The sequence below is a fragment of the Canis lupus genome, chromosome 33 (assembly GCF_011100685.1).
Source record: "Canis lupus familiaris isolate Mischka breed German Shepherd chromosome 33, alternate assembly UU_Cfam_GSD_1.0, whole genome shotgun sequence".
Lineage (NCBI taxonomy): Eukaryota > Metazoa > Chordata > Mammalia > Carnivora > Canidae > Canis > Canis lupus.
In genome coordinates this window covers 26,788,759-26,813,985 of record NC_049254.1, presented here as the reverse complement: position 1 = coordinate 26,813,985, position 25,227 = coordinate 26,788,759, and the positions used below count along the sequence as shown (strand labels likewise).

The 25,227-nt window shown below is 48.7% G+C and overlaps 1 protein-coding gene across 1 annotated transcript in view; it reads right to left on the bottom strand.

The window, feature by feature from the left end:
* Positions 1-25,227, bottom strand: part of PDIA5 (protein disulfide isomerase family A member 5) — a 95,023-nt gene that overhangs the window by 44,840 nt on the left and 24,956 nt on the right. Inside the window, exons 4-7 of the mRNA XM_038583040.1 lie at positions 16,753-16,836; positions 16,440-16,485; positions 12,291-12,383; positions 7,768-7,828 (exon numbers count right to left, since the gene is read on the bottom strand). Of these exons, the coding sequence (XP_038438968.1) occupies positions 7,768-7,828; positions 12,291-12,383; positions 16,440-16,485; positions 16,753-16,836 (284 nt within the window). The remainder of the gene's footprint in view (positions 1-7,767; positions 7,829-12,290; positions 12,384-16,439; positions 16,486-16,752; positions 16,837-25,227) is intronic.

Here is a 25,227-nt window from a genome sequence, read left to right as displayed (position 1 = left end):
ACCCCCGCCCCCGCATCAATCCGAGCAGGCCATACTTCAGCACTGATCCCACAGGGCACGTGCACCAGTTTCTTCAGACATAAGAAATTCTGACGTGACAGGCTGTTACTCTTTCTGACAGCTGCTCTGCTGCAAAAAGGCTTTGAGATGCACCTGAAGGCCGTGGACACCAAAGCTGCCTAGGAAGCCCATGTCAGACTGGATCTCATCTCAACGTGACACGGTGGGGAGAGGGCCATGCAGCGGTGGGCTGACAGGCTCTAATCCGTGTTTAGCTAATCCCTGACAGACTGTGGGCAGAGTAATAGAGATCCGAGAGGTGCTCTCACCCACCGGGTCAGATACAGACGCTGGAGACCATGAGTGGGACCACTGGAACCTCCTCGGCACCAAGTCTACTGGACCAAATGTGACGCAGGCTACTCTGACATGGTCTCTCCCTGACATACCCCCTGGGCAGACAGATGGACACACGCTGTTCACACACCATCACATTAAGCCTGGGCTCAGGGAGACTTAGGGGGCTGGGAGCTGTTGTAAGGTCAGCACGCGGCACAAGCCCACAGCACCTGGCCTCCGAAGACAAGATGTACTTCTCTCCAGCAGCCCACACGGCACCATCCCCACAAGTGTCATGAAGACAGGAGCATGATATCTGTCAGGGGACATCGTCCCCACTGTGGGAATCCACAGAGGATGGAAACGGGGACAACAAGGCCAACACAGCCAGGTGCCCGTGTTCCAGACTGGATGCCACACAGCAGAGGAAGCAGCTCAACTGAGGAGTAGGAGACCCAGGTCTGCATCTCCCCCTGACGGTCCGCTGCCTGTGCATGCCTGGCATGTGGTCTGAGCCCCAGCTCACCCACTGTGGAGTGGAATGGAGCGCCCTGCAGGTTCACACTAAGCAGGGGAGACTGGAGTGCTTGCCCCCGGTGGGTCTGCAGCGGTGAGGAAACCCCTCCACAGTGGGCAGGATGGTACTCGCAGGGGGAGATCACTGGGGCAGGACAGGGGCACTTGCATCCACCCACTCTTTACTTAGACTTGATGAGGTGGTGGGAGTCTGACTCTGATGCCCACTAGGCCATGTTCATCAGTCAAGGAACTGAATTTACAAACTGTGTCTCTCTTCAGGCTCTGCTGTCCCCAGCCAGCAGCAGCAAGATCCCCCCACCCCCTCCAAACTCCCCATGGGCAAAGCCCAGCAGTTCTGGGAGAAGAAGTTAGTGAGGTGAAGAGGTGATGGAAGAGTAATAGGAAGCTCCCAGCTGAGCCAGTTTCCAATTTAACTTCACCAAAAACAGAGCTGGTACTGTGATCTCTATCTGCATTTATCTTTCAACGGATTCGATTGAGAGGCAGAGGAAGAAATAAGACTAATTGTCACTGTCCAACCCTCAGAGTTAGAGCAGTCACCCTTTTATTTTTCTCACTAATTCAGTCAACAAACATTTACGGAATAAGCAGTAGGTCCTGGATTCCTTGTCACAAGTAAAGCATCCCACTGCCTGTGGGTTCACTCACCCCAAACATGATCAAAGGATCAGAGTCCTAAAAGACTTCCCTCTTAGGGAATTGGTGTGTTTCCAGGAATAAGCTGAATTATGAAGCCATGAAGGCTGAGTGGACTAATATAACAAAGGTACAAGTTTGTGTCAATAAAAACAACAATAAAAGAGTCCTGGGGTTACCTGGGACCCAGCAGGCCATCCAATCTGACCCCTCCACAAATTTGAGCTTAACAGAGTTTTCTCCCTCCTTCCTCAACTACTAATTTCTCTGTAACAGTGACAAGGGATCTAACCTTTCCTACCCCAGCTTTCCATTATATAAAGACAGTAACTATACTCGCCTCTCTCCCTGCCTGCTGTGCTGAGGAGGGCACGCTGCCAGACAGCCTGGCGAGGGGCTGGGGAGAGATGGCACGCACATTCTAGTGCAAACTGCTGGGGAACCACTCTTTGCAAGTGACCAACCAGTGTCATATACTGAAAGCCACACGGCTATACCATGATCCTGCCTCGTGACACAAACTGTACACTGATACACACTCTTAGTCTCATTTAACCAATGCATTGAGTTTTGAAGGGTTCTGAGATAAACACAGGAGGCCCTGTCCTCCAGGGTCTGGGTAGGCAGGGCAATTCCTGAAGCAACTCACAGCTGGGTAGTTAAGATCCCTCCAAAGGGAAAAAAAAAAGGGGGTGAAGCCAACCAGGGAGCCGTAATGAAGAGAATGACCCAGGGTTAAAGTGCAAACCATTCTGAGCAGAGCCAGATCTAACAAGAAGTGGGACACTAGGGACTCCTTTCTGTTGGCAAGCAAGGAGTCTAAGAAGAGGCTGGGTTAGGCGGACACCCAGCAGTCAACAGAGGCAGGGGAGAGGCTATTGTCATGGTGAATAAACCATAGGCCCAAGTCAGGCGGAACCACCAGAACAGAGAAGCGCAGCCACCCAAGGAGGCATGATCACTTGGGTGTAAATGGGAGGGGTCTTTGCTCAAAGAATTTCTCAAGAAGGGGGATTCAAGTCAGGCTTTCAAGAGGAAACAGAACTGAAATGAGAAGTTACAACTCACATCACAGAAATGCAAAGGATCCTAAGAGACTAGAATGGACAATATGTCACCAATAAATTGGACAATTTAGAAGAAATATATAAATTCCTAGAAACATACAATCTTCTAAGACTAAATCAGTAAGAAATAGAAAACCTGAATAGACCAATTACTAGTAAGGAGATTGAATCAGTAATCAAAAATCTGCCAATAAACAAAAGTCCAGGACCAGATGGCTTCCCTGATGAATTCTTCCAAACATTCAGAGATTTGATACCTATCCTTCTCAAACTCTTCCAAAAAAATGAAGAGGAGGGGAATACTTCCAAACATATCTTATGAGGCCAAAATCACCCTGATGCCAAAACCAGACAAGGACACTACAAAGATAGAAAGAGAGAAAACTATAGGCCAATATCCTTGATGAACATAGATGTAAAAATCCTCAGCAAAATATTAGCAAAACTAATTCAACAATACATTAAAAAGATCATATAACACAAGTGAGATTTATTCTAGGGATGCAAGGATAGTTTAATATCTATAAATTAATCAACATGATACACCATGTCAACAAAGGATAAAAGTCATAAGATCATCAAAATAGATATAGAAAAAGCACTCAGTTAAACTCAAAATCTATTTATGATAAAAACCCTCAACAAAGTGGGTATTGAGAAAACATACCTTAACATAAAAAAGGTCATATATGACAAACCCACAGCTAACATCATACTCAATAGGAAAAAGCTAAAAGATTTTCCTCTACAATCAAGAACAAGACAAGTATGTCCACTCTTGCCGCTTTTATTTGACATATTATTGGAAATTCTAGTTTAGGGATCCCTGGGTGGTGCAGCAGTTTAGCGCCTGCCTTTGGCCCAGGGCGCGATCCTGGAGACCCAGGATCAGATCCCACGTCAGGCTCCCGGTGCATGGAGCCTGCTTCTCCCTCTGCCTGTGTCTCTGCCTCTCTCTCTCTCTCACTGTGTGCCTATCATAAATAAATTTAAAAAAAAATTTAAAAAAAAAAAAAGGAAATTCTAGTTTAATAATTAATCAAGAAAAAGAAGTGAAAGGCATCCAAATCATAAAGGAAGAAGTAAAACTGTCACTACTTGCAGATAACGTGATACTATATATGGAAAACCCTAAAAACTCCACCCCAAAACTACTAGAACTAATAAGTAAATTTAGTAAAGTCACAGGATAAAAAATCAATATACAGAAACCTGTGGCATTTCTGTATACTAATAACAATCAGATGGAGAAATAAAGAAAACAATCCCATTTAAGATTGTATCAAAAAGAATAATCTAGGAGTATATTTAACCAAGGAGGTAAAAGGCTTGTATGTATACTGAAAACTGTAAGATGCTGATAAAATAGAGGATGACACAAATAAATGAAAAGATATTCCACACTCATGTATTGGAAGAATTAATGTTAAAATGTCCACACTACCCACAGCAAACTACAGATTCAAGGTAATCCCTATCAGAATTCCAATGACATATTTCACAGAACTAGAACAAATAATTCTCAAATTTTTATGAGCTGCAACAGATCCCAAATAGTCAAAGTAATTATAAGAAAGAAGAACAAAGCTGGAAGTATCATGCTCCCTGATTTCAAACTATATTACAAAGCTATAATAATCAAAACAGTACAGTAGTGGCACGAAAACAGACACATAGATCAATGGAAAAGAATTGAGAGCTCAGAAATAAACCCACATATACACGGATAATTAACTTATAAGAAAGGAGCCCAGAACATATAGCAAAGAAAGAATAGTCCCCTCAAAAATGGTGTTGAGAAAACTGGTCAGCCATATGCAAAAGAATGAAACTAGACCACTATCTTGTACCATACAAAAAATGAACTCAAAATGGATTAGAGATTTGAATGTAAGACCGGAAACCATAAAATTCTTAGGAGAAAATGCAGGCAGTAAGCTCTCTGACATGAACATAGCTCCTTAGCTATGTTTTTGTGGCTCAGACTCCAAAGGCAAGGAAAACAAAAGCAAAAACAGACAAATGGGACTGCTTCGAACTAAAACCCTGATTCCTTCCGTACAGTGAAGGAAACCATCATCAAAATGAAAAGGCAACCAGCTGAATGGAGAATGTATCTGCAAATCATATATGTGACAAGGGGTTAATATCTAAAGTACATAAAGAATCCATACAACTCAGCAACAACAACAACAACAAAAAACCTAGTTAAAAAATGGGCAGAGGATCTGTACAGACATTTCTCAAAAAAAGACATACAAATGGCCAACAGACAAAAGATGTTCAACATCACCAATCACCTGGGAAATGAGGATCAAAACCACAATGATATATCACCTCACACCTGTCAGAATGGCCTTTATCCAAAAGATAAGAAATAACAAATGTTGGCAAAGATGTGGAGAAATAGGAACCCAATAGTACACTGTTGGTAGGCATGTAAACTGGTATAGCCACTATGAAAACGGTATGGAGATTCCCAAAAAAATTAAGAACAGAACTATCATAGGATCCAGCTGTCCCACTACTGAGTATCTTTCCGAAGAATACAAAAACGTTAATTTGAAAAGACACGTGTACCCCTATGTTTACTGCAGCACTATTTACAATAGCCAATTTATGAAAACAATGTACATATCCAACAATGGATGAGCGGATAAAGAAATGTGGGATATATATACAACAGTATACTACTCAGCGATAAAAAAAGAATGAACGCCTGCCACCTGCAACAACACGGATGGACCTTGAAGGCATTATGCTAAGTGAAATAAGTCAGAAGGAGAAAGAAAAAAAAAACATAATTTTACTTCCATGTGGAATCTAAAACAAAACAAAACAAAACAAAAACAAACTCACAGACACAGAGAACAGTTCAGTGGCTTACCAGAGGGGAAAGGGGCTTGGGGGTAAGTAAAGGGGGCCCATTGTGGGGTGATGGATGGTAAACAGCCTTTTGGGGGGTGATCACTTTGCTGTATACACAGATATCAAATTTTAATGTGATATACCTGAAACTTATATAACTAAAAAAAACAAAAAAGGAAAAAGAAAATATACCATATGCTATATGCCTTATGTCTTCCAGGTAGTGTGATATATAATTGATTTGGATACCTATACTGTGCCTTGTGTTTGAGATTGCAATAAACATACCAATTCCAAAATGAAAAAAAAAAAAAAAAAAACCCAAAAAACTAAGTAGAACCCTGATGCCATAGCCTCTGACACTCATCTAAGCCATGGGCAGGCCAGGGCTCCCATCACACATGGCCCTCTCTCTCCAGCCTTTGGGTCTTCGGTCTCCTGAAGCACATACGCAATACAGAGAGTCACAGTTCTAGGGGCTTTATAGAGGCAATAATCCAAGGTTTTTCAATCTGTGGGTTGGGACCCATTAGACTACAGGGGTGCTCCAGGCAGAGTAGAGGCTTTGTAGAACACACCGTCAACTCCTCAATTCTGCTTAGCTTGAAACCAGCCACACACAATGTGTAAGCAAATGAACATGTCTATGATGCAACAAAAATTAACTTAACAAAAAAGGTGGACAGTCCATGGGCCAGAGTTTGCGGACCCTTTATTAGAGGGTTATGAAATAGTAGGAAAAACCAGTATCTTCTAAATAAAACAAAAGAGAAAAAGAAAATAGTGTGTCCTGCATCTGGCAGAGTGGATGGCAAGTAGTAAAGGTAGATATGATTTTGTAAAACTTGTTCAGTTTGACTTATTCAACTTATTTACTATAAGTATTTATAAGTCATGTGTATACTTATAGTGCTAGGCTGCAAGGAAAAATATTGTTACATGAATACAATGAAATACAGGCAAAAATTCTGAAAGCCACTGCTCTGATCCAAGCCTCTCTCTTATAGAAACCGAACCTGAGGGGCGGAGAGGTGAAGGATCTGACCAAGGTCACCCAGCTGATGGGTGGCACAGCTGGAATTAGAACCTAAGGGTCTTCTGGTTGTCATCTCAATGATCTTTCTGCTCTTCCTATGCCCTCTTGCCTTATCTAGAGACTGAACCAAAACATGAGGCTTTTTTCTCCCTGGCCCTGATCCCCCCACACCACCCAGGTGGCACGAGCAGAGATGTGCAGGAGCCAGAGCTGGGCAAAAAGCTGCCCCGGGAGGCCAGCCAGGCTCTGGGCGGTGAGGAGCAGCAGGAGCACCTCTGAGAGTTCATTGAGACAGAGGCATGGCTCCCCCAGGCACATGGCTGCTCCAGGCACATGACTGCTCCAGGCACACAGCTCCACCAAGCACACGGCTCCCCCAAGCACATGGCTCCCCCAAGCACACGGCTCCCTCAGGCACACAGCTGCCCCAGGCACACGGCTGCTCCAGGCACACGGCTCCCCAGGCACACGGCTGCTCCAGGCACACAGCTCCCCAGGCACACGGCTCCGCAGGCACACGGCTGCTCCAGGCACACGGCTCCCCAGGCACACGGCTCCCCAGGCACACGGCTGCTCCAGGCACACGGCTCCTCCAGGCACACGGCTCCCCAGGCACACGGCTGCTCCAGGCACACGGCTCCCCAGGCACACGGCTGCTCCAGGCACACGGCTCCCCAGGCACACGGCTCCCCAGGCACACGGCTGCTCCAGGCACACGGCTCCCCAGGCACACGGCTCCCCAGGCACACGGCTGCTCCAGGCACACGGCTCCCCAGGCACACGGCTCCCCAGGCACATGGCTGCTCCAGGCACACGGCTCCCCCCTAGGCACACGGCTCCCCCAGGTACACGGCTCCACCAAGCACACGACTCCCCAGGCACACGACTCCCCAGGCACACGGCTGCTCCAGGCACACGGCTCCCCAGGCACACGGCTCCCCCCAGCTCATGGCTCCACCAAGCACATGGCTCCCCCAGGCACACAGCTGGCAGGAAAGGGCTTCGGGCCGCCAGGAAGCAGAGGGGCGGGGGAACAGGAGACAGCGGGAGTACCTGCCTGGGGGAGCTCAGGGTGAAGGCAGAAGGATGCTGATTCTAGTGAGAGAAGAACTGATGTGCACAGCAGAAATGGAGGAGCACGAAGAAGAGGCAAAGAGGCACAGAGAGTGGGTGAAGGACACAATTTGCATTTTAAGAGAGCTGGGGCTAGTTCCCAGTCCCCCTCCTCCCAACCCCCAGCTGCCCTTCCAAGAGTCTGAGCAGCTAACTCCGGTCACTCACAGGGGGCATAGAACATCATCAGGAGCGGCTTCTCTTCCTTTTTCAGGAGCCGTCTGAAGTCCTAAGGCACAAACAAAGAACACGGCAGGTCACATAACCAATAATAGGTCACAATAACCAATAATAGGGCAAGGAGGCAACATCCCCACAGGGGCTCTTGGCGAGAGAAGAAATGCCTTGGTCTGACCTGAGATTTGGGGCTTGCGGTCAGAGTTACGGCCGGTCAGGTGCTGGACGATCCAGACAATCTGTACCGTTGCCGCACATTACAGAAGGGGAAACTGAGGCCCCAGCGGGGCACGTGGCTTTCCCAAGGTCCCTTAGTGTGATGAAGTAGTCAGGACCAGGCTACCAGCTTTACTTTCAGCTCTGCCTGAATAATTCAAAGACTGTAAGGAGCTGCTTGTGCCCCATGCGGCTCCACCAGGCTGCCCCTCCATGTGATCTATGGAGCAGTTTGGTTGTGGGAGGCTGGTTCTTATCCTGTAGCCCAACTTGGCCAGATGGGGATCTGCTCCCTACGGTAACAGAGGGTTCACCCACACCCACTAATCTCTCTCCCCAGCCCTGCCACCACGGTCCATGTGCCCAGGAGCATACAGATGAGGCATGCCCCCGAGCCCCCAAGCCCCCGAGCCCCCTGGGGATTATAAGCTAAATAGATCATTTGTATTTCTAAAACCTTAGAACAGTGCCTGGCGCATTATTAGGTCATACACAATTATTTCTTAAATAAATACAATAAATGTAAACAGACAAATGGTCACAACAGTGCTAATGGAGAGACTTCAGTGTAAAGCAAGGCTGGAGACCTTTCTTCCAACAAGAGTCAACGATGTTCGGGAAAAAGCAAATCTATCAAGGACTGCAGAGAAGCGCAATGACGGAGCATGTTTTGATTAAAATAATCTGCTTCTCTAACCAATTTCCATAGAAGAAAATTAGAGGTTTTTCCTCTTTTGAATAATAAGGAAAATAAAAGGAGATTACAAAAAGCAGTTTTCTGGCAGCAACAAGGCATTAGGTAAATAGATGAGGGTACATCCCGCACCCTGGAATACTAGTGCATCATTAAAAACAATGAAGAGGAATATTTAACGTCACAATAAGATATGCATGTTACATTAAGTGGGGGGGGGGAAGCAAGTTACAAAGCAGCATATAAAATGCAATGACACTTTTGTGAGTAAAAATATTTATGTATATGCACTATGTTGAAAGCCTGGAAGGCTAGAGAAAATACCAGCAGTGGTACCTCTCAATGGGAAGGGATAGCGTAACTTTTTTTTTTTTCTTTTATGCTTAAGCCGTGTTTTCTAAATTTTCAACAATGCATATGTATTACTTATAATTTTTCAGTTAGATAAAGTATTACAAATATTTTGCAGGCATTCAAAACATTTCATAATAAATTCTGAAAAGGTTCACTCTTGTTTACATAACTAGAATTACATAATTCTACTCACTGTAAGACAGAATTACTGACTAATAGCTTTGACCCTGACTACGGGGAGAAAATGCAAATGCTCTGAAAATGATCTGCTGAAATCCCTGGAGATAAAAATCTGGTAAAGATCTGAAAAGAAAAGGTTTTTCTGAGCCTGTAGCAATTTGGTTTCATACCCTGGGTAGTAACAAATATTACATTACATTCAAAGATGCTTAATTGCCTTCAAACAGTGTGGAGTTCTAAGCTTACAAGTACAAATCGGCAATTCCAACTTGAATTTGGAACTTTTAGGTATTTTATGTGGGGATTCTATCAGGAGAAAAGCAGGTATACCTTAGACTTCTACAGGAGAGAGAGCAGCACCACATGTAACAAGAGTACTGCCTACAGATGTGAAAACAATTTTCCTTCTTTTTAATATTTCTAGTTATAGAAGAAGGATCTTTGGAGTTTAAGAAGTAAATCTTAGGGGAGGGAGGCGGCAGGCAATCACTTTCCCAAAAGTTCAGAAATGTGCATTATCACAGAATCTAGTGAGGAGCAAAAGTGAGTCTAGGCTGCTTGTTTATTCATAAGCACAGATGCCACTACCTCCTGACATTTGCCCCTCTTCCTTTGTCCCCAACATCCTTTTTAAAAAAATTTTTTAAGTAGGCTCCAGCTGGGCTTGAACTCAATGTGGGGCTTGAACTCACAGCCCTCGGATCAAGACTTGATCTCAAGACCCTTGAGATCAAGGATCATATGTTTAATCAACTGAGCCACCCAGGCACCCCTGCTTTTCTTTTCTTTTCTTTTCTTTTTTAAGATTTCATTTATTTATTCATGAGAGACACAGAGATAGAGAGAGGCAGAGACACAGGCAGAGGGAGAAGCAGGCTCCATGAAGGGAGCCCGATGTGGGACTCGATCCCAGGTCTCCAGAATCACACCCTGGGCCGAAGGCAGCGCTAAACCACCGAGCCACCCGGGCTGCCCCCCTGCTTTTCACCTCCTGATGATACTGGCACTTTCTAGTCCAGAGAAATGTTGATGCCCAGCCCCTTAATTCAAATCGCCACAGACCTACTGGGTTAGGCCACAATGATCACACATGATCCCTCCCCAGGAAGTATAAATGACATCCTTTTCTTTGGGGCTAACAAGCATCAAGGGTCAATAATTTTAAGTGAAAAGGGAAGAAAGGTAGAGGAAGATAAAAAGTACATTTTATGTTATCAAGATAAGAACAAACGTTCTCCAGCTAGTATCACAAAAACAAATGACAAGCATTGGCGAGGATGTAGATAAAAAGGAACACTTGTGAACTGTTGGTGGGAATATAAATTGGTGCAGCCACTATGGAAACAGTACGGACATTCATCCAAAGATTAAAAATAGAAATTCCATATGATCCAGTAATTCCACTGCTGGGTATTTACCCAAAGAATATGAAAACACTAACTTGAAAAAGTATATGGGATCCCTGAGTGGCTCAGCGGGTTTAGCGCCTGCCTTCGGCCTGGGGCATAATCCTGGAGTCCCAGGATCGAGTCCCACGTCGGGCTCCCTGCATGGAGCCTGCTTCTCCCTCTGCCTGTGTCTCTGCCTCTCTCTCTCTCTCTCTTTCTCTCTGTGTCTCTCATGAATGAATAAAATCTTTAAAAAAATAATAAAATTATTTAAAAAGAAAAAAGAAAAAATATATGCATCCCTACGTTTATTGCAGCATTATTTACAATAGCCAAGATATGGAAGCAACTCAAGCATCTATCAATAGTTAAATGGATAAAAATGTGACATGTGTGTGCATATATATATATATATATATAGTCTCCATACAACAATCTTTTTTTATGGCTGAATAATAATGGAGTATTATTCAGCCATAAAAAAAAGATCTTACCACTTGCAGCAACGTGGATGGATCTAGAGGGTATAATGCTAAGTGAAATAAGTCAAGATAGAGAAAGACAAATATCATCTGATTCCACATATATGTCTAAAAAAAACCAAAACAAATGTACAAAACCAACCAACCAGAGACAGACTGATGAATTTAGAGAACTGGTGGTTGCCAGAGGGAAGGAGGGTGGGGAGATACATGTAATAGGTGAAGGGGATTAAGAGGTATAAACTTCCAGTTATAAAATAGGTAAGTCACAGGGATGAAAAGTACAGCATAGGCAATATAGTCAGTAATACCGCGACAACTTTGTATGGCGACAGAGAGTAACCACACTTACCATGGTGAGCACTGCATGATACATAGAATTGTGGAATCACAGTTATATATCTGAAACTAATATACATGCTACTGTATGTCAACAGTATTTCACTTAGGAAAAAAAAAAGGACAGTCTCCTTCCTTTTACAAACAGCACTGCTCGCCTCACAGACCACTGGGTAAATAACAAAGAAGGTCTTGCCCATCCTATATGAAGGCACAGCCAGGCAAGGTACACATACATGAAAAAGATGCACACTGAGGTAGGGGGAGTAGGCTTAGAAAGAAGGTGGATCAGGGTTGTATGGAGACTATAAATCAGAACTACCATTCGACCCTGACCCCGCACCCCCCCGCATCCTAGCTAAATCCAGAAATGAAAGCTTAAGAGGATAAATGACTTGTTCAAATTTACATTACTTAGAATTATAGAGACCTGACCCAAGTCTCCAGAAATCCCACCCAACCTCTGAGATTATTCTTAAAGAAAACAAAACAAAAAAACAAAACCCACTTTTAAAAACACAAACACACACGCAGCCAATCCCAGCAATGACTGGGTTACATAAAAAGGAAAGGACATTTAAATGGCTATTCCTGAGGAAAATCTAAACACGTTAAAATACGTTAAATAAGACAGTGAAGAATGGAGGAAGCTCTCAGGCAGCCAGCCTGTGATCTCCTGTGGGTTCCTTCATGGAGCCGGGAAGAACAAATATGAGGGGCCTGGCAGCCCAGCTCCCTTGGAAGAAAGCACAACTCATCCCCAAAAACTCCCATTTCTCATTTCCTTGGGCATCTCTCCTAGGGAGAACCAGGTTGGGGGAGGCTTCCAGGGTCTACCAGAATTTATGGGGAACAAATTACCTTTTCACTGTCAATGTGGACAACATCTTTGGCTCCAGGATCTTCCTCCCACAGTGGGGGCCCTTTTGGATCCTTCAGAAAGGCCACTATGGACTGAGGAAAGAAACAGAGAAAGGAAAACTCGGTTTATATATATTTTTTAAAGATTTTATTTAGTTATTTGACAGAGAGCACAAGCAGGGTAGACCCCAGGATCCCAGGATCACGACCTGAGCCGAAGGCAGACGCTTAACCGACTGAGCCCCCCAGACACCCCAGGAAAACTCATTTTAGCCAGGCAAAGAGGAAAGTGGGGAAACCAGGAACCTAAATGGTAGGGGGGTGCTGCCATCACTGGCGAGGGCCCTAAAAATGCACCCCCACCACCGCCACCAAAATTTTCAGCCACATGACACCTTACTCTGGTCAGCTGATCCACACCTCTGCTTCTTCATGGACAGAAAAGAGATTTGAGACAATTCACCGGCTTATTCAGTGAATTGCTTCGACTAGGTCTCATCTCCAGGAAGCTCTCTGATCAATTTGAATAAAGGCCTCCAGTCCTGTCCAAGGGCTCCACCTTCATGCACCAAACCTGCCAATCGCACAAGCAGGTAAGCACACCTACTTGTCGCCTGCTCGGTATTTTGTGATGTAAACTGGTTTGGTAGCGTGTCAAATCCTGCATGTTCTGTGGGGCTCAGGCCGGAGAGCCCCCGGGCAGGGTGCTCATCTCTGTGGCTGCCCGGTTGTTGTACTTCTCTCCCTGAAGACTCTCCTTCTAGAGGCTCAGGATGAAGATCTGATAAAGACCTTCAGGTTAAAGGGCTTAACTAGCCTTTGTCATGTGGACAGCCGACATAAATCTCACTCCCTCTGGGGAAGATGCATGTGGGGCGGGAAACGGGGCCCATGTCCCTTCACTGCCCTCGGCCCCTGCCACACTTCACTGGTCTAGGACAGAAATGGCATTCCCTTCCCTCAGATAACCACTCTGGGAAACAGTGCTCCTAGTTTGTGAGAGCCAGGAAAGAGTACCAGAAACCAGTCAACCTCCATCCCTCCAACCTTGACCTCCATGTCAACACACAGAGCCCCTCAGTGTCCCCCAATTTGATACAAGATTCTGTGACCTCTTGTCCACTTAATCAAGCTCCAATGAGCAGATGACAGAGTGTGATGGGAGGGAGGTAGGCTGAGGTGAGACAAGGAAACACCCTCTCAGCAAGGCTGTCCACTCAGCCCATCCCCTGGTCACACACACACAGGACCTCAGTGAGGCCTATTAAGTTCTGGAAACTTCTGTTTGGAAAATGCTGCCATGGAAGAATGGGAGACAGGTAAGATTTTGTAGAATTTCATTCATGTAATGGTCCCTGTTTGTCCAAATGGAGCCAGGAAATGCCTCCTGGCAAGAGAAAAAGGGCCATTTCCACCATAGCAAAGGCAGACGTGCCTCTCCTCTGTCCCTGTCAAAGCTTCACTGCAACAATATAAGCCAAAACGGAGCTGTCAGGGCCTCCTGAAACCTATGCTCACCACAGCTGCAGAGGCACCTGCCCGCCTAGGCCATGTGAAAAAGATGCTTCCAGGTGTCCACCTGTTTCAGAAACACCTGGTGCAGGGGTTCTCAATGCAGGGCCCACAGCAGCCTTCAGGAGTCTGTGAGACCCCAGACTCGTACGAAAGCCGTACTTTATAGGTTACTTTACTTAGCATTTACATTTACTCACATGACAACATTTTACACTTACTTTATGCAAACAGATTGTTTCTAGGGAGAAGATCCATGCCTTTCAGTAAATTCTCAGTGGGATTAGGAACCCGAAATAGGTTAGGAACTACTGTTCTCAGGGGGCTCCCGTCCACATACCAGCACGAGCTGAGTTAAAGGCTGAGCACCGTCTCCCATTCCCCCACCACCAGCCCCTCCTCAGCATCAGGGAAAAAAGACACCTCTTCTAATGTAATAACTGAAATAATCATACTTGCTTTTCAGGTGGAGATTATTCACGTTTAACTGAAGTTGAATAGTCCCATCCACAGGTTCTCTACAAATTAGCCTGACCAATAAGATCTTAGATGGAAAAGTCTCCAGGGAGCAGCATCTGGAATGCCTCACTCCCTCCCTCAGTCATCCTGTTCTGGGTGCTCGGAATCCCAGGGAAATGGCCCCACACTCACATCTTGGTTCTTGGGACATCTTGGTGGCTTGGGAAGCCACACTCACAGCTACACGGCCTTGGAGACAGTCATCAGAGGGTCATCTGAATTTTGGTTTCCAGGCACCTCTGGTCCTCACCACTTACATGTAATAAGGATTTTGCTGCACAGACTGCTGACCAGCAAAAGGGCACTTACACAGGAAGTTCACCCTCTTTACTCTCATTTGTCTGGCCTCTGGCTTCTTTAGGGGCCACAGTGCAGTGACTGTGACCGGGTCCCTGTCAAATCTTCCAGCATGACAGCAACAACAGCCAGAGCATGAGTCTGCGACCACGCGCCCAGTCCTACAAGGGACTCCTCTGTCTCTCTGGACATCAAGGCCCAGGAGGATCTCTGAGTAGAAAACCAACCTGTGACCAAAAATGGCTTTGTCTTGGCTGAATGAAGAGCAGAAGCCACCAGGCAGTCATGGGAAACACTATGCCACTTACTCTTGCTCTGGAGAACTCCAGGGACTCTACCCCAGTCCCTAATGGCCCTGTGGGCTTTGGGGACCCTGGGCCTAAGGATGTTCTCTTTCCACTAAAGACTGTGAGCCTGTCCAACCCTTACCCCTCCTCTCTAGCCTGTTGACGTGGAAACCACAGGAAGGATGCAGAGTGAGCAGATGCCACACACCTGGTCTTTGTAAGGGGGTAGACAGAGGCCAGGACCCGGCCTTCCCCACATAGGCAAGCTCAGCCTACCCGGGCTCCCTGCTCCTTCCCAGCTCCTACAGTTCTGAGCAACCGCTATTTCTTGCTCCACGATTCCAGGACAGACTATTCAGAGGGAGCCACTAAATGTACACTGAGCACAAGCTCCAAAACCAAGCAAAAAGGCCCCAATCCCACCTTCCATCACCACGCAGCACTTCCCCCACCCTGCCCAGCCACACCTTGTTCCTGGGGAGCACTCAGGCCCTCCCAGGAAGGACTCAGCTGACGTCTTAACACAGAATAAGAGGCTTAAGCAGCTCTAGTCGGCAGAATTTTCTCTAAGTGTCTAAGTGGGTGTTAGGATGAGTAATCAGGCTGAGTCTGTATAAGGTAAAAGCTGTAGCGACTTAAAAAAAGAACGAGTGCTGGTGGATAAACAGGAAACGACCAGGGAGCTGAGGAAGAAGGGCAGAGAAGCGGGGCGCTGACGGCTGTGCAGACAGATGGACAGACAGGAAAGAATGGAGCCGGGGAGACAGAGGAGCGTGGGGTCCAACCCAGCCTGCGGCAGAGCAGGAGAGTATGAAAAAGTAGGTTCCGCCTATGCTGGGAACAGAAGAAACACGCGGCCCCCAGCTGGGGCAGGGGAACGCCGCCTTGACCAGACACAGGAGAAGCCTGGTCTGACAGGCCGAGTGGGTATGCCAAAGGGGGGATTCCAAGGGCCAGAGAAGGATGCGGGGTGGGGCCGCTGCTTTGTGGTAACAGCACTTGCAGGTCACAGGTCCCCCACACCTTCTTCGTTGATGCTTTTCTCCATCTACTTCTAAATTGGATCTGTAGCTCGGGGACATCGGCGTGTCACCTGAAACAAGCTGCATCAGCTGACAGGTGCCAACCTGCCTGTGTCCCACTCTGGGCTAACCTGGGCACAGCAACCCCCACCCCCACCCCGCCGCCTCGGACAGCCAGTATAGACGCTACCTCAGAGTTGAGGGGGGCTTCAGGCCAGAGCAGAGGGAGACCCAGGCCTCTGGAAGGGGAGAGACCCAACGTCAGGTGCCTCGCCGGATGACTGCTGATCGATTCACCCACTTATCTACAAGGCCGGTCATCCTCATTGTGTTAGCAGTTACAAACTTTTCCAGCTATTCTGCTGACACGTGCTCTGGAGATAAGAATCCCTCAGGTCATTTGGAAGAGCTATCTGCACAATCTGCCCTTCCTTCTCTCAGAGAGAACCTGCCAGGCTTTTGGCATCCTGTTCAGACTCTACCTCTGCTGAGAATGAGGGAGGTAAATTTACCTTAAATGTCACAGCTCGGTTATATTCAGTATGAAATGCACCATCCCTGTCAAATGAGGAGAAAAAGGTGTTAACTTTAAGAATGGTTGTGAAGATACATACCTTTGGTTTCCTGCAGCATCTCAATAACATTCAGCTATTGAACACAGTTCAGGATTTAAAAGAAAAAAAAAAAAAAAGGAAACTGTAAACACAGGGAAAAAAAAAATCATTCCGAAATAAAATTAACCTAACTAAAAACCACCCTTCACAGGAATACCAATGAAAGCTTTCAGCACTTACTTGAAAATTGGAAATGCCCACGTGTACTCACTGGTAATGGAATAATTCAACCTTTTTGTCCTTTGGGCTCAGGTCAACTTTCATCTTCTTGCACAATTTTCTACTCTCGGCATCACTGAAAGACACGAATGTCGGGAACTGGTTGTTACCTGAGGTCCTCAGGAAGGTGTTGACAGAGTAAAACCTGCTGGTGCCCAATGAAAGCCTGGTATCTTGGAATTCTCAATAGTGGTAAGGCCCTGACTATAGACGGGCATTCAGAGACCCGGAGGAAGGGGAGTAGCCAAAAGGACACGGGTCAAGAGACACGTAGACAAGGATGTATCACTACACGCGAGGGGCAACAGGGACAGCTCTGGACATAGCAAGTCTCCAGAAGCCTAGTGGGTAGACAGCCCATTCTAAGAAGAAAAACAAACTACAGTACAGATCTGTGGCTCCCCATCCTCGCAGCTCATCAGAATCACCTGGGGGTGTTTAAAAAAAATACTGATTAACCTGGCCCTTCCCTGATCATTACTTCAGACTCTGCCTAAGGCCCAAGCAAGTTTGGGTTTTTTAAAGCTCAAATGTGTGCCATAGGCCACCTGCTATATCCCGTCTGACCAGGATAAGAAGAAAACATTCTACAATGCTGACGGGGATACGAAATCTGACCAGGTATTGACAAAAGCCAAAGGGAGAAAGGAGAAAGCTTCAGTGAAGTGCCGCGTCTGCAATATGTACACTCTTGCAATTCTCCTAATAAGAAATGTCTGTCTGGTGCCATCGACTGTTTACAGAGTGCTCGTGCCTAATCTCATCTAACTTGGTTTCCTTCCTGTTAGATCAATGGATCTCAAAACATGGTCCCCGGACCAGCAGCATCAGCACCACCCAAGTTAGAAATGCAAATTCTCAGCCCCATTCTCAAACCTACTGAATCACGACTCTGCGGGTACCTGAGCAACCACGTTTCGCGGAGCCCTCCCAGCGATCCTGCTGCTTGCCACTGTCCTGGCTCTGGCTCTTGCTCCTCGCCTCAACCTCAACAAGCTTTGGCTTCCCCTGTGGCCTCCATCAGCCCCTCAGTGACCTCATCTGTCTCATGGCTTTCCTCATAACCTCACCGTACTCGGCCAAGTCTGCCCAATGGCCAGCCAGGGGCAGCCAGCTACCCTGCCCGTGCAGGGCCCTCTCTCCATATCACTGAGCATGGGCTTGGTGAGGGTATCTCAGCCACTGGTCTCCACTGGTCCCCTCTGACTAAACCACATGAGAAACTTTTCCTGCCAGGTATGACAGCCACTTAAGGAAGTCCCTTCATCTCCCACCTGTTCACATACCTTGCCACCTTCTACAGCCATTGGCTTCACCACCTTCTACAGCCATCGGCTTCACCAGCCCCAGTACAGACAACTTAAACCATTCAGCTCAATTCTAAAAGCAACACTCATCAATGGACCAGGAAAGTCGTGGAACAGCATTTTAAGTGTAACAATGCACTTTGCAAATTCAAGAAGCCTGTCTTACTGTAGAGATATGTGTGGGTCAGAGAGGGGCCCACCCTCCTGCCCCACCCCAACCCAGGCCCAGGCTTTTCCCTCCCTGTTTAGTCCTACTTGGAGTAGCCACCACTGCAGCCACTGCAGCTTCTGGCCCCAGAGCCTGGCAAACAGCAGGGACTCAAAAGAAATGCATGATGAATTCCAAAAGGACAGGCTAATAACAAGGAAATGTTTGCTCCCCCAAGATGGCGAGGGCACTTAGAGAAAGGGAATCTAGAGAGAAGGGATCAGCGGGGATGGGGAGGAGATCCAGATGGGCCAGGAGGACACATCAGAAAGCCCCGGGAAGGGCAGCCCACGGAATCCAATTGCTGGAAACTCATACCCTAAAGCCCAGCGGGGAAGCCATACCCGCCTCCACTGACAAGAGCTATTATTTGCCCTGCCCGCAGAGGCTCTGCGGTGAAGCCAGGCTGACAGGCAGTAGGTATGTTTGCAAATGACTGCATCTAAGGTGCCCTTTCCCTGCCTGAGCTAATTCCCCAGGAGAGAGGACTCCACTCGGGATGTTTACAACTGCTCACTTGGCGCTTGCCTTGTCCAGCTTTGTTCTGCTGCGCTCAACTGTTTCTGGGTGAGCACCTGCTGTTCATCCAGCTGCAACAAGAAATAGTGGCTGGGGCAGGAATCGATCTTGAGCATCCCAGGCCTCCTTCAGCCTCATCCTAGCACCCAGAAGGGGCACCCAACCAGCCTGCTCACACTGCCACACCCGAGCGGGCCGCTCAGACTTTGCAAGGCAGCCAACCGAGGGGAGAAGCGCCACCCCATGCTGGCTCTCTTCCATCCCACCTGGCTGCCAGCCTCTTCCTGTGACTTTTACGAAGCAGAGGGAGGAGGGACCGGGTTCAGAATCATTCCAACTCCAATCCCTGCCTTCATCTGCCAGAACCTGCTACAAGGAAAAGTCTCACTGCTACAGCTGTAGGTCCCTGGTGAGCTCAGGACAGGCCTGGGGCTAAGACTCCAAAGCAAGCGCCTCAGCTGAATGGAGCTGGGAGGGCACAGAGGTTCTCCCGCCTGTTCCTCAGCATGGACCTCCAGCTGCAGGTCTGGCTCAGCCTGTAGCCCCCACTCCAGTTAAGTGAGTCACAGCTGTCTCTGCCACAGGATTCCTTGTTGCAGACTCAGCACAACCCACTTCCCTCTTGGGGTTAGGACATTTTCCAAGGATTCCCTCTTCTCTCCTGCTCCAGACACACACACAAATACACAGACGTCAATGCCTATAATCCTGGATAGGTCTGTGAGGAGGTGGCTTTCTGGCCCATCTAAGCACCGCTGGCCCAGACCTCCCACAGGCTCGCACTCCCTTCTCCCGCTGTCTTTCTGTCCGCAGCAGTGTGTCTCCACATCTGACCGTGTCCACTGTCACCCCCATCAGAAATGTCTGCTCCGGGAAGGTGAGGGCTTTGTTTGGTTCAGAGCTGGTTCTGCAGGGTTAGAGGCAGCTGGCACATAGCAGGTGCTCTCTACGTAGCCTGAGCGAGTGAGTGAGTCAACGATGATGTCTTAAGGCTCTACACCTCTGGCTTTCTGGGCTCTGTCTCCTGAACACCAGGAGTCCTGCCAGGTGACAATTCCTAATAGTACTTTCTCTGACTGGCTCCCCTTCCTCCTGTTTCTCTGAGTATGTGCGCGTATGCTTGTGCATGTGCACACACGCAGGTGCTAATTGTTCGGTACAGACAATAAAAGTTTTAGAGTTCAAGAAGGGAAGTGAAACTACCCAAGCTCAGGACCTTAAAAGAATCTGGGTTGGTAGATTAAGCACGATTAATTGATTTATTGGCTACTTCCCTCTCTACCTCCCTTCCACAGCCAGGGAGTGAGGCTCTGGGGGAAAAAGGCAGGGAGACAAAGGCAGCGATCAGGGAAATGAGAGGCTTTGTTGGAAGGCAGAAGGAGGGAGGAAACCACCATGGATCCCAGAGAGTGGACTGCCATGCAAAGGCCCTTGCTGCCAGTCCCCTGACTGTCCAGCAAGAACCAGCTGGACTGTCTGCTAGGGAGGCTGGAACCCTGCCTCCATCGGCCTGTTTACTCACCCTGACCTGCTACATCCTATCCTGCCCCACCCACCTGGGCCCTTCTCTACACAGAATGTTGAGGGAAGATTCCAGAGGCCTATACACACTTCCCTCCCCACCCCCAGCCCAGGGAGACAAAGACTCACACACATGTATTTGTACGAGCACGGCATGGCTGCTGCAGGTGCATGGGGCTGTGCTTTCGAGATCTTTGTGTACAGTCATGGTCATCCAAGAGGCTGGCCACTCCCACTCCTGGGAATTAGATCCACGGGTGAAAGCAAGGTGCTAGAGGCTCAGGGAGGGGAACCCTGCCTTTCCCAAGTCACAGCATATGGGACCAGACACTCCCTAAAGGAAGGGCCAGCTGCCAGCCAGAGGGACTGGTGGCTTCTAGATCTGGCTCTGCCATCAGCCAGCCTGTGACCTCTGGTGAGGCCCTTGGTTTCCCGAGGTGCAAAATGCAGGAGCTGTCCACATGAGGTGAACGGCACTTCCAATTCCCCTACAGCGTTCAGTACTACGAAAACATAAAGCAGGCTGCCTATATCGTGTAACAGGCCAATCAGGAGCCAGACCACAGGACCTAGGATGGAGACTCAGAAAGAACTGAACCTCAGGCATCACCCTCCAGCCCCCAAACAGGGTCCTCGCTCAACTGGTGGGCAGCCACACACAGCAGGGCACAAGGCAGAGCAGACTTCTGGCCACGACATGCCCCTGGCTAACCTGGACTTTCTGGGTACCATTGCCCCATCAAAGCAGTAGTAAAATCTCTTTCTCAGGCAGCCTGGGTGGCTCAGTGGTTTAGCGTCGCCTTCAGCCCAGGGCATGATCCTGGAGACCCGGAATCGAGTCCCACGTCAGGCTCCCTGCATGGAGCCTGCTTCTCTCTCTGCTTGTGTCTCTGCCTGCCTCTCTCTCTCTCTCTCTCTCTCTCATGAATAAATAAATAAAATCTTAAAAAAAAAAATCTCTTTCTCCCATCTTCCAGGTCTAACATGGTGGGATTCTGAGCACATGGACCCGTGGCCCCTGAGGGTGGACAGGTCAGGAAATGTAGGAAGGGCCTCACTCCTGAGACGTGAAGAAATGGGAGAGGACTAGGAGAGAGTGAGTAGGAAATGCTGTCAGAGTGACCGCTAGGTGCCACATACCCAGGACAACCTTAAAGAACACAGCTGGAGGGCATGAGGCAGGAGACAGAGAACAGCCTGGAACAGCAGGGCCTTAAAGCTGGACCAACCTTAGTGGTCACACAGCACCCTCGGATGAGACACTTGGGACAACAGGGATCCTCCTGGGCTTGGCTGGTCTGTATGGAACCTACCTCCAGAAGACATAGAATGAAGGAACGCAGCACAGTTAATAAAAGGGACGGGAATAAGAGAGTGGGGCGTGTCCTCTCCTCGCCCTCATGCCCCCCACAGCCCAGTGGTTCTCAGGCTGGGCTCCTCAGCAGGGAGATGGCCCCCCATCGAGCACAGGACAACGTGTCCGGGAGGCATGTGAAGCCACAGCGTAAACGTGGCACTTCTCCTGGAAATCTGCTTTGTCCCCTGGTAAGTAATGTTAAACATGCTACCTTCAAGAAGAAGCAAATGCTACATTCAAATAATTTTTAGGAGAAAACAGAAGACTTCAAAATATGTTATGTCCGCCCTGGAAGGCCTCAAGTCTTAGATCTGGGAAGCCAGCACTGCTCCGGGGGTACTAAGCAGATGGGAAGAAGACGGCTGGGAAAAAGGAAAATGTGGCTCGGTGATGACCTTAAACCCTCAGGAAAAGCAAGCAGTCTCGGCCCAGTGAGAATCAGCCTCGGGAATTAGCATACCAGGCACAGCTCCTGCCTGCTGGCTCCAGCTCCGCTGCCCCGACAGCAGCGCTCCGCGCCAAGGCCGAGCCCGATGCCAGGCTGCAGGGCACGAGGGGAATACCAACTCCCTCGCACACAGCGCACTTCACAGCCGGACAACCACCACCAGCCAACTCGAGCGTGGCTGCTGAAGTCTGAGCCAGGAGGTGGAGTGAGGGGAAGGGAGAGCTGACAAATCTGTGGACAGAAGCCAGACACCCTACAGACACCTCACAGCAACAAGCTACAGGGCCTGGGCCCTGGGAGAAAACCCACACAGGGGGGTGCGTGTGTCTGCAGTCACATGCGCACGGGGACGGAGGGAAGAGCCAGAAAATCAAGGAAAAGAGGAAAAGAAATACTCGGATACAGAAGAGAGGGGAAAGACCAAAAAAAAAACTGGGAGAGGCAGGGACCCAGAGATGGGTAAGAGGCAGCAGACACTATTAGGGAAGAGGGGAGGGAACAAAGCAGGAGAGAGGACAGCAGCTCAGAGGAAGGACAGGAGAGACATAAGGAAGACACTCAGAACGGGGAGGGGGGGGTGACACAGAGAAAGACACCCCCGCCCCCAAAGACTGCCACATACTTACACGGATACACACTACACACCAAACCTGGCAGCTTCCAGGGTTTTCTGAACCAGGCTATTCAGAGATGGAGAGCAAACTGGAAGATTCAACTCCACGGTGCACGCAAGTTTAAACTGAGGCCCAGAGAGGGGCAGTGACTTGCCATAGGTCCCACAGCTACCAGCCGTCAGTCTAGACTCAAAGCCAGGCCCCATGACTGACAGTTCTCCAGGTCCCACTGCATCTCAAACTCCTCAAGGGTCAGAACAAAACACCCTGCGCATGGGGGCTGACTCTCATGCTCAGAACTTTCTTCAGGGGCATCCTCTCAACAACCAAGGGATCCTCATCCAAGAAAGAGCCACTGAAGAAGGCACGCACCATTTCTCCCCCTCGGCTGCTTCTGGGAACGCCCTGAACGATCCTGCCCAGATGAAAAGTAACAGTAAAAATGGGGTCTCATGTTTAAGCCATGTTTAGAAAGAACTTGCACTTACTGGCTCCTCACCACAGACCTGGAAAGGCAGCAGAATGTGTACTATTGTCCCATCTACAGATGAGGGAACGTCCAAGGACACCGGGCTAGTAAGAAGCAGAGCTGACCCTTCAATCCAGGCCTCTGCCATTATTCTGCGTATCTTCAAAGACACTTTACACCAGTGCACTGTCTCCTTGCCCCGGAATGCCCCCTGTTCCCTTCACCTGTCCTTTAAGGGAGAAAAGCAGAGTGGGCTCTTCCCTCGAGACCTCCTGGTCACCCCCTCCCAAGCCCTGGCATCCTCATCCTAGCCTCCAACACCCTGCTGGCAAGGCAGGAGGCTCAGCTGGAAAGGCTGAGAGATGGGGAACCTCAGGAGGGCCCATGCGAGGGGAGGCTGAGCGCCTGCTATTGCACAGCAGACGCTGGCTCCATCCCACCTCCTCACTCCACTGCAGACGGCAAGAGAACGTGTTCCCAAGAGCGCTTCCGCCCATCCCCAGGGCATCTCGTTCAGACGCATAAACACAGACTGAACACATTAAGGATGGAGTGAGAGCTGTCACCGCTGGGGCCCAGGGTAATGCGGCGGGTTCCCCTAATGGTTCACAGGGCACGTTCAGAAGTCCAGGAGCAGGAGTGGCTGAGCAGGAGGGCAGAAGCAGCCCACGCCCTGCGGGACAGGAGCCCTGAGTTCAGTCCCTTGGGCTGCTCTGGGAAGATCTCACTGCACCCTGCCTCTGACTTCAAACCTGGACACAGATACTCCTGCTCCCGACACAATCCATTAGAGCTCCATGATCCATTTACTTAACAATTCTTTTTTTTTTAAGATTTTATTTATTTATTAGAGACAGAGAGAGAGAGACAGAGAGACAGACAGGCAGAGGGAGAAGCAGGCTCCATGCAGGGAGCCTGACTCAGGACTCGATCCGGGGACTCCAGGATCAGGCCCTGGGCTGAAGGCGGCGCTAAACCGCTGAGCCACCCGGGGCCGCCCTTATCTAAACTATTCTAAAAGCCAGGTAACATTTTGGTTTATACTTCCTCTTAGAGGGATGAACTGAGGGGTGACTACATGGAACGGTCTATCCTTTTGTCTTCAGGTTAACTCTTTAAGCTCCACGGTGCCCCCCTAGATTTTCAGGATTATTTCTCCCGTTGGCACTTTCATGGACTCCAGACATCACGTCTCCAAGCAAGCCCTGAATTCTAATGTTCTAACTGCGGCCCATTCAGCCCTGCCCCTGCTGAGAGCAGAGCAGCACTGCTGCCTCCATCCATACCCATCAGGAGGGGACCCAGGGCTGTGCTGTGCGCAGGGCCCACACCACAGGGGGCTGCCTGCAGGGAAAGCCAGAGCACTTCAAAGACCAGGTACTCAAAGGTCTTTGCCCCAAATTATAACTCTACTTTCACTGTGATGCTTTTCTCAACCTTTCCAGGCAGAAAAAAGTGACAGCCCTCACACCCGTAGCCTCCATTGACTGCACTTCTCACGTGGACTGTAATCACTGGGTTTGGAGTCGGCTTCCTCCTTGCACACTGAGCTCCTGAGGATACTAAGCACGTAGGAATGTTGCAGGTGGGGATCCCTGGGTGGCGCAGCGGTTTGGCGCCTGCCTTTGGCCCAGGGCACGATCCTGGAGACCCGGGATCGAATCCCACGTCGGGCTCCCGGTGCATGGAGCCTTCTCCCTCTGCCTGTGTCTCTGCCTCTCTCTCTCTCTCTCTGTGACTATCATAAATAAATAAAAATTAAAAAAAAAAAAAAGGAATGTTGCAGGTGAAGGCAGCAACCACACCGAAGCTCTTCTTCCCATTTCTGCCACCTGCACACCTAAGAACTTCCTGTGATGAGGCTCTATCAGACAGGCAGGAGTAGTGGCATCTCCAGATATGGAGCTTCCGAAGTGCCCTGGCCCCTCTAGAAGGCTCTGTCACTTTGCCCATCACACAGTGCACTGCTGGTAAAATGTGGGAGACTGAAGACAAACCTAGGAAACAAGGACACTTTTAGACCA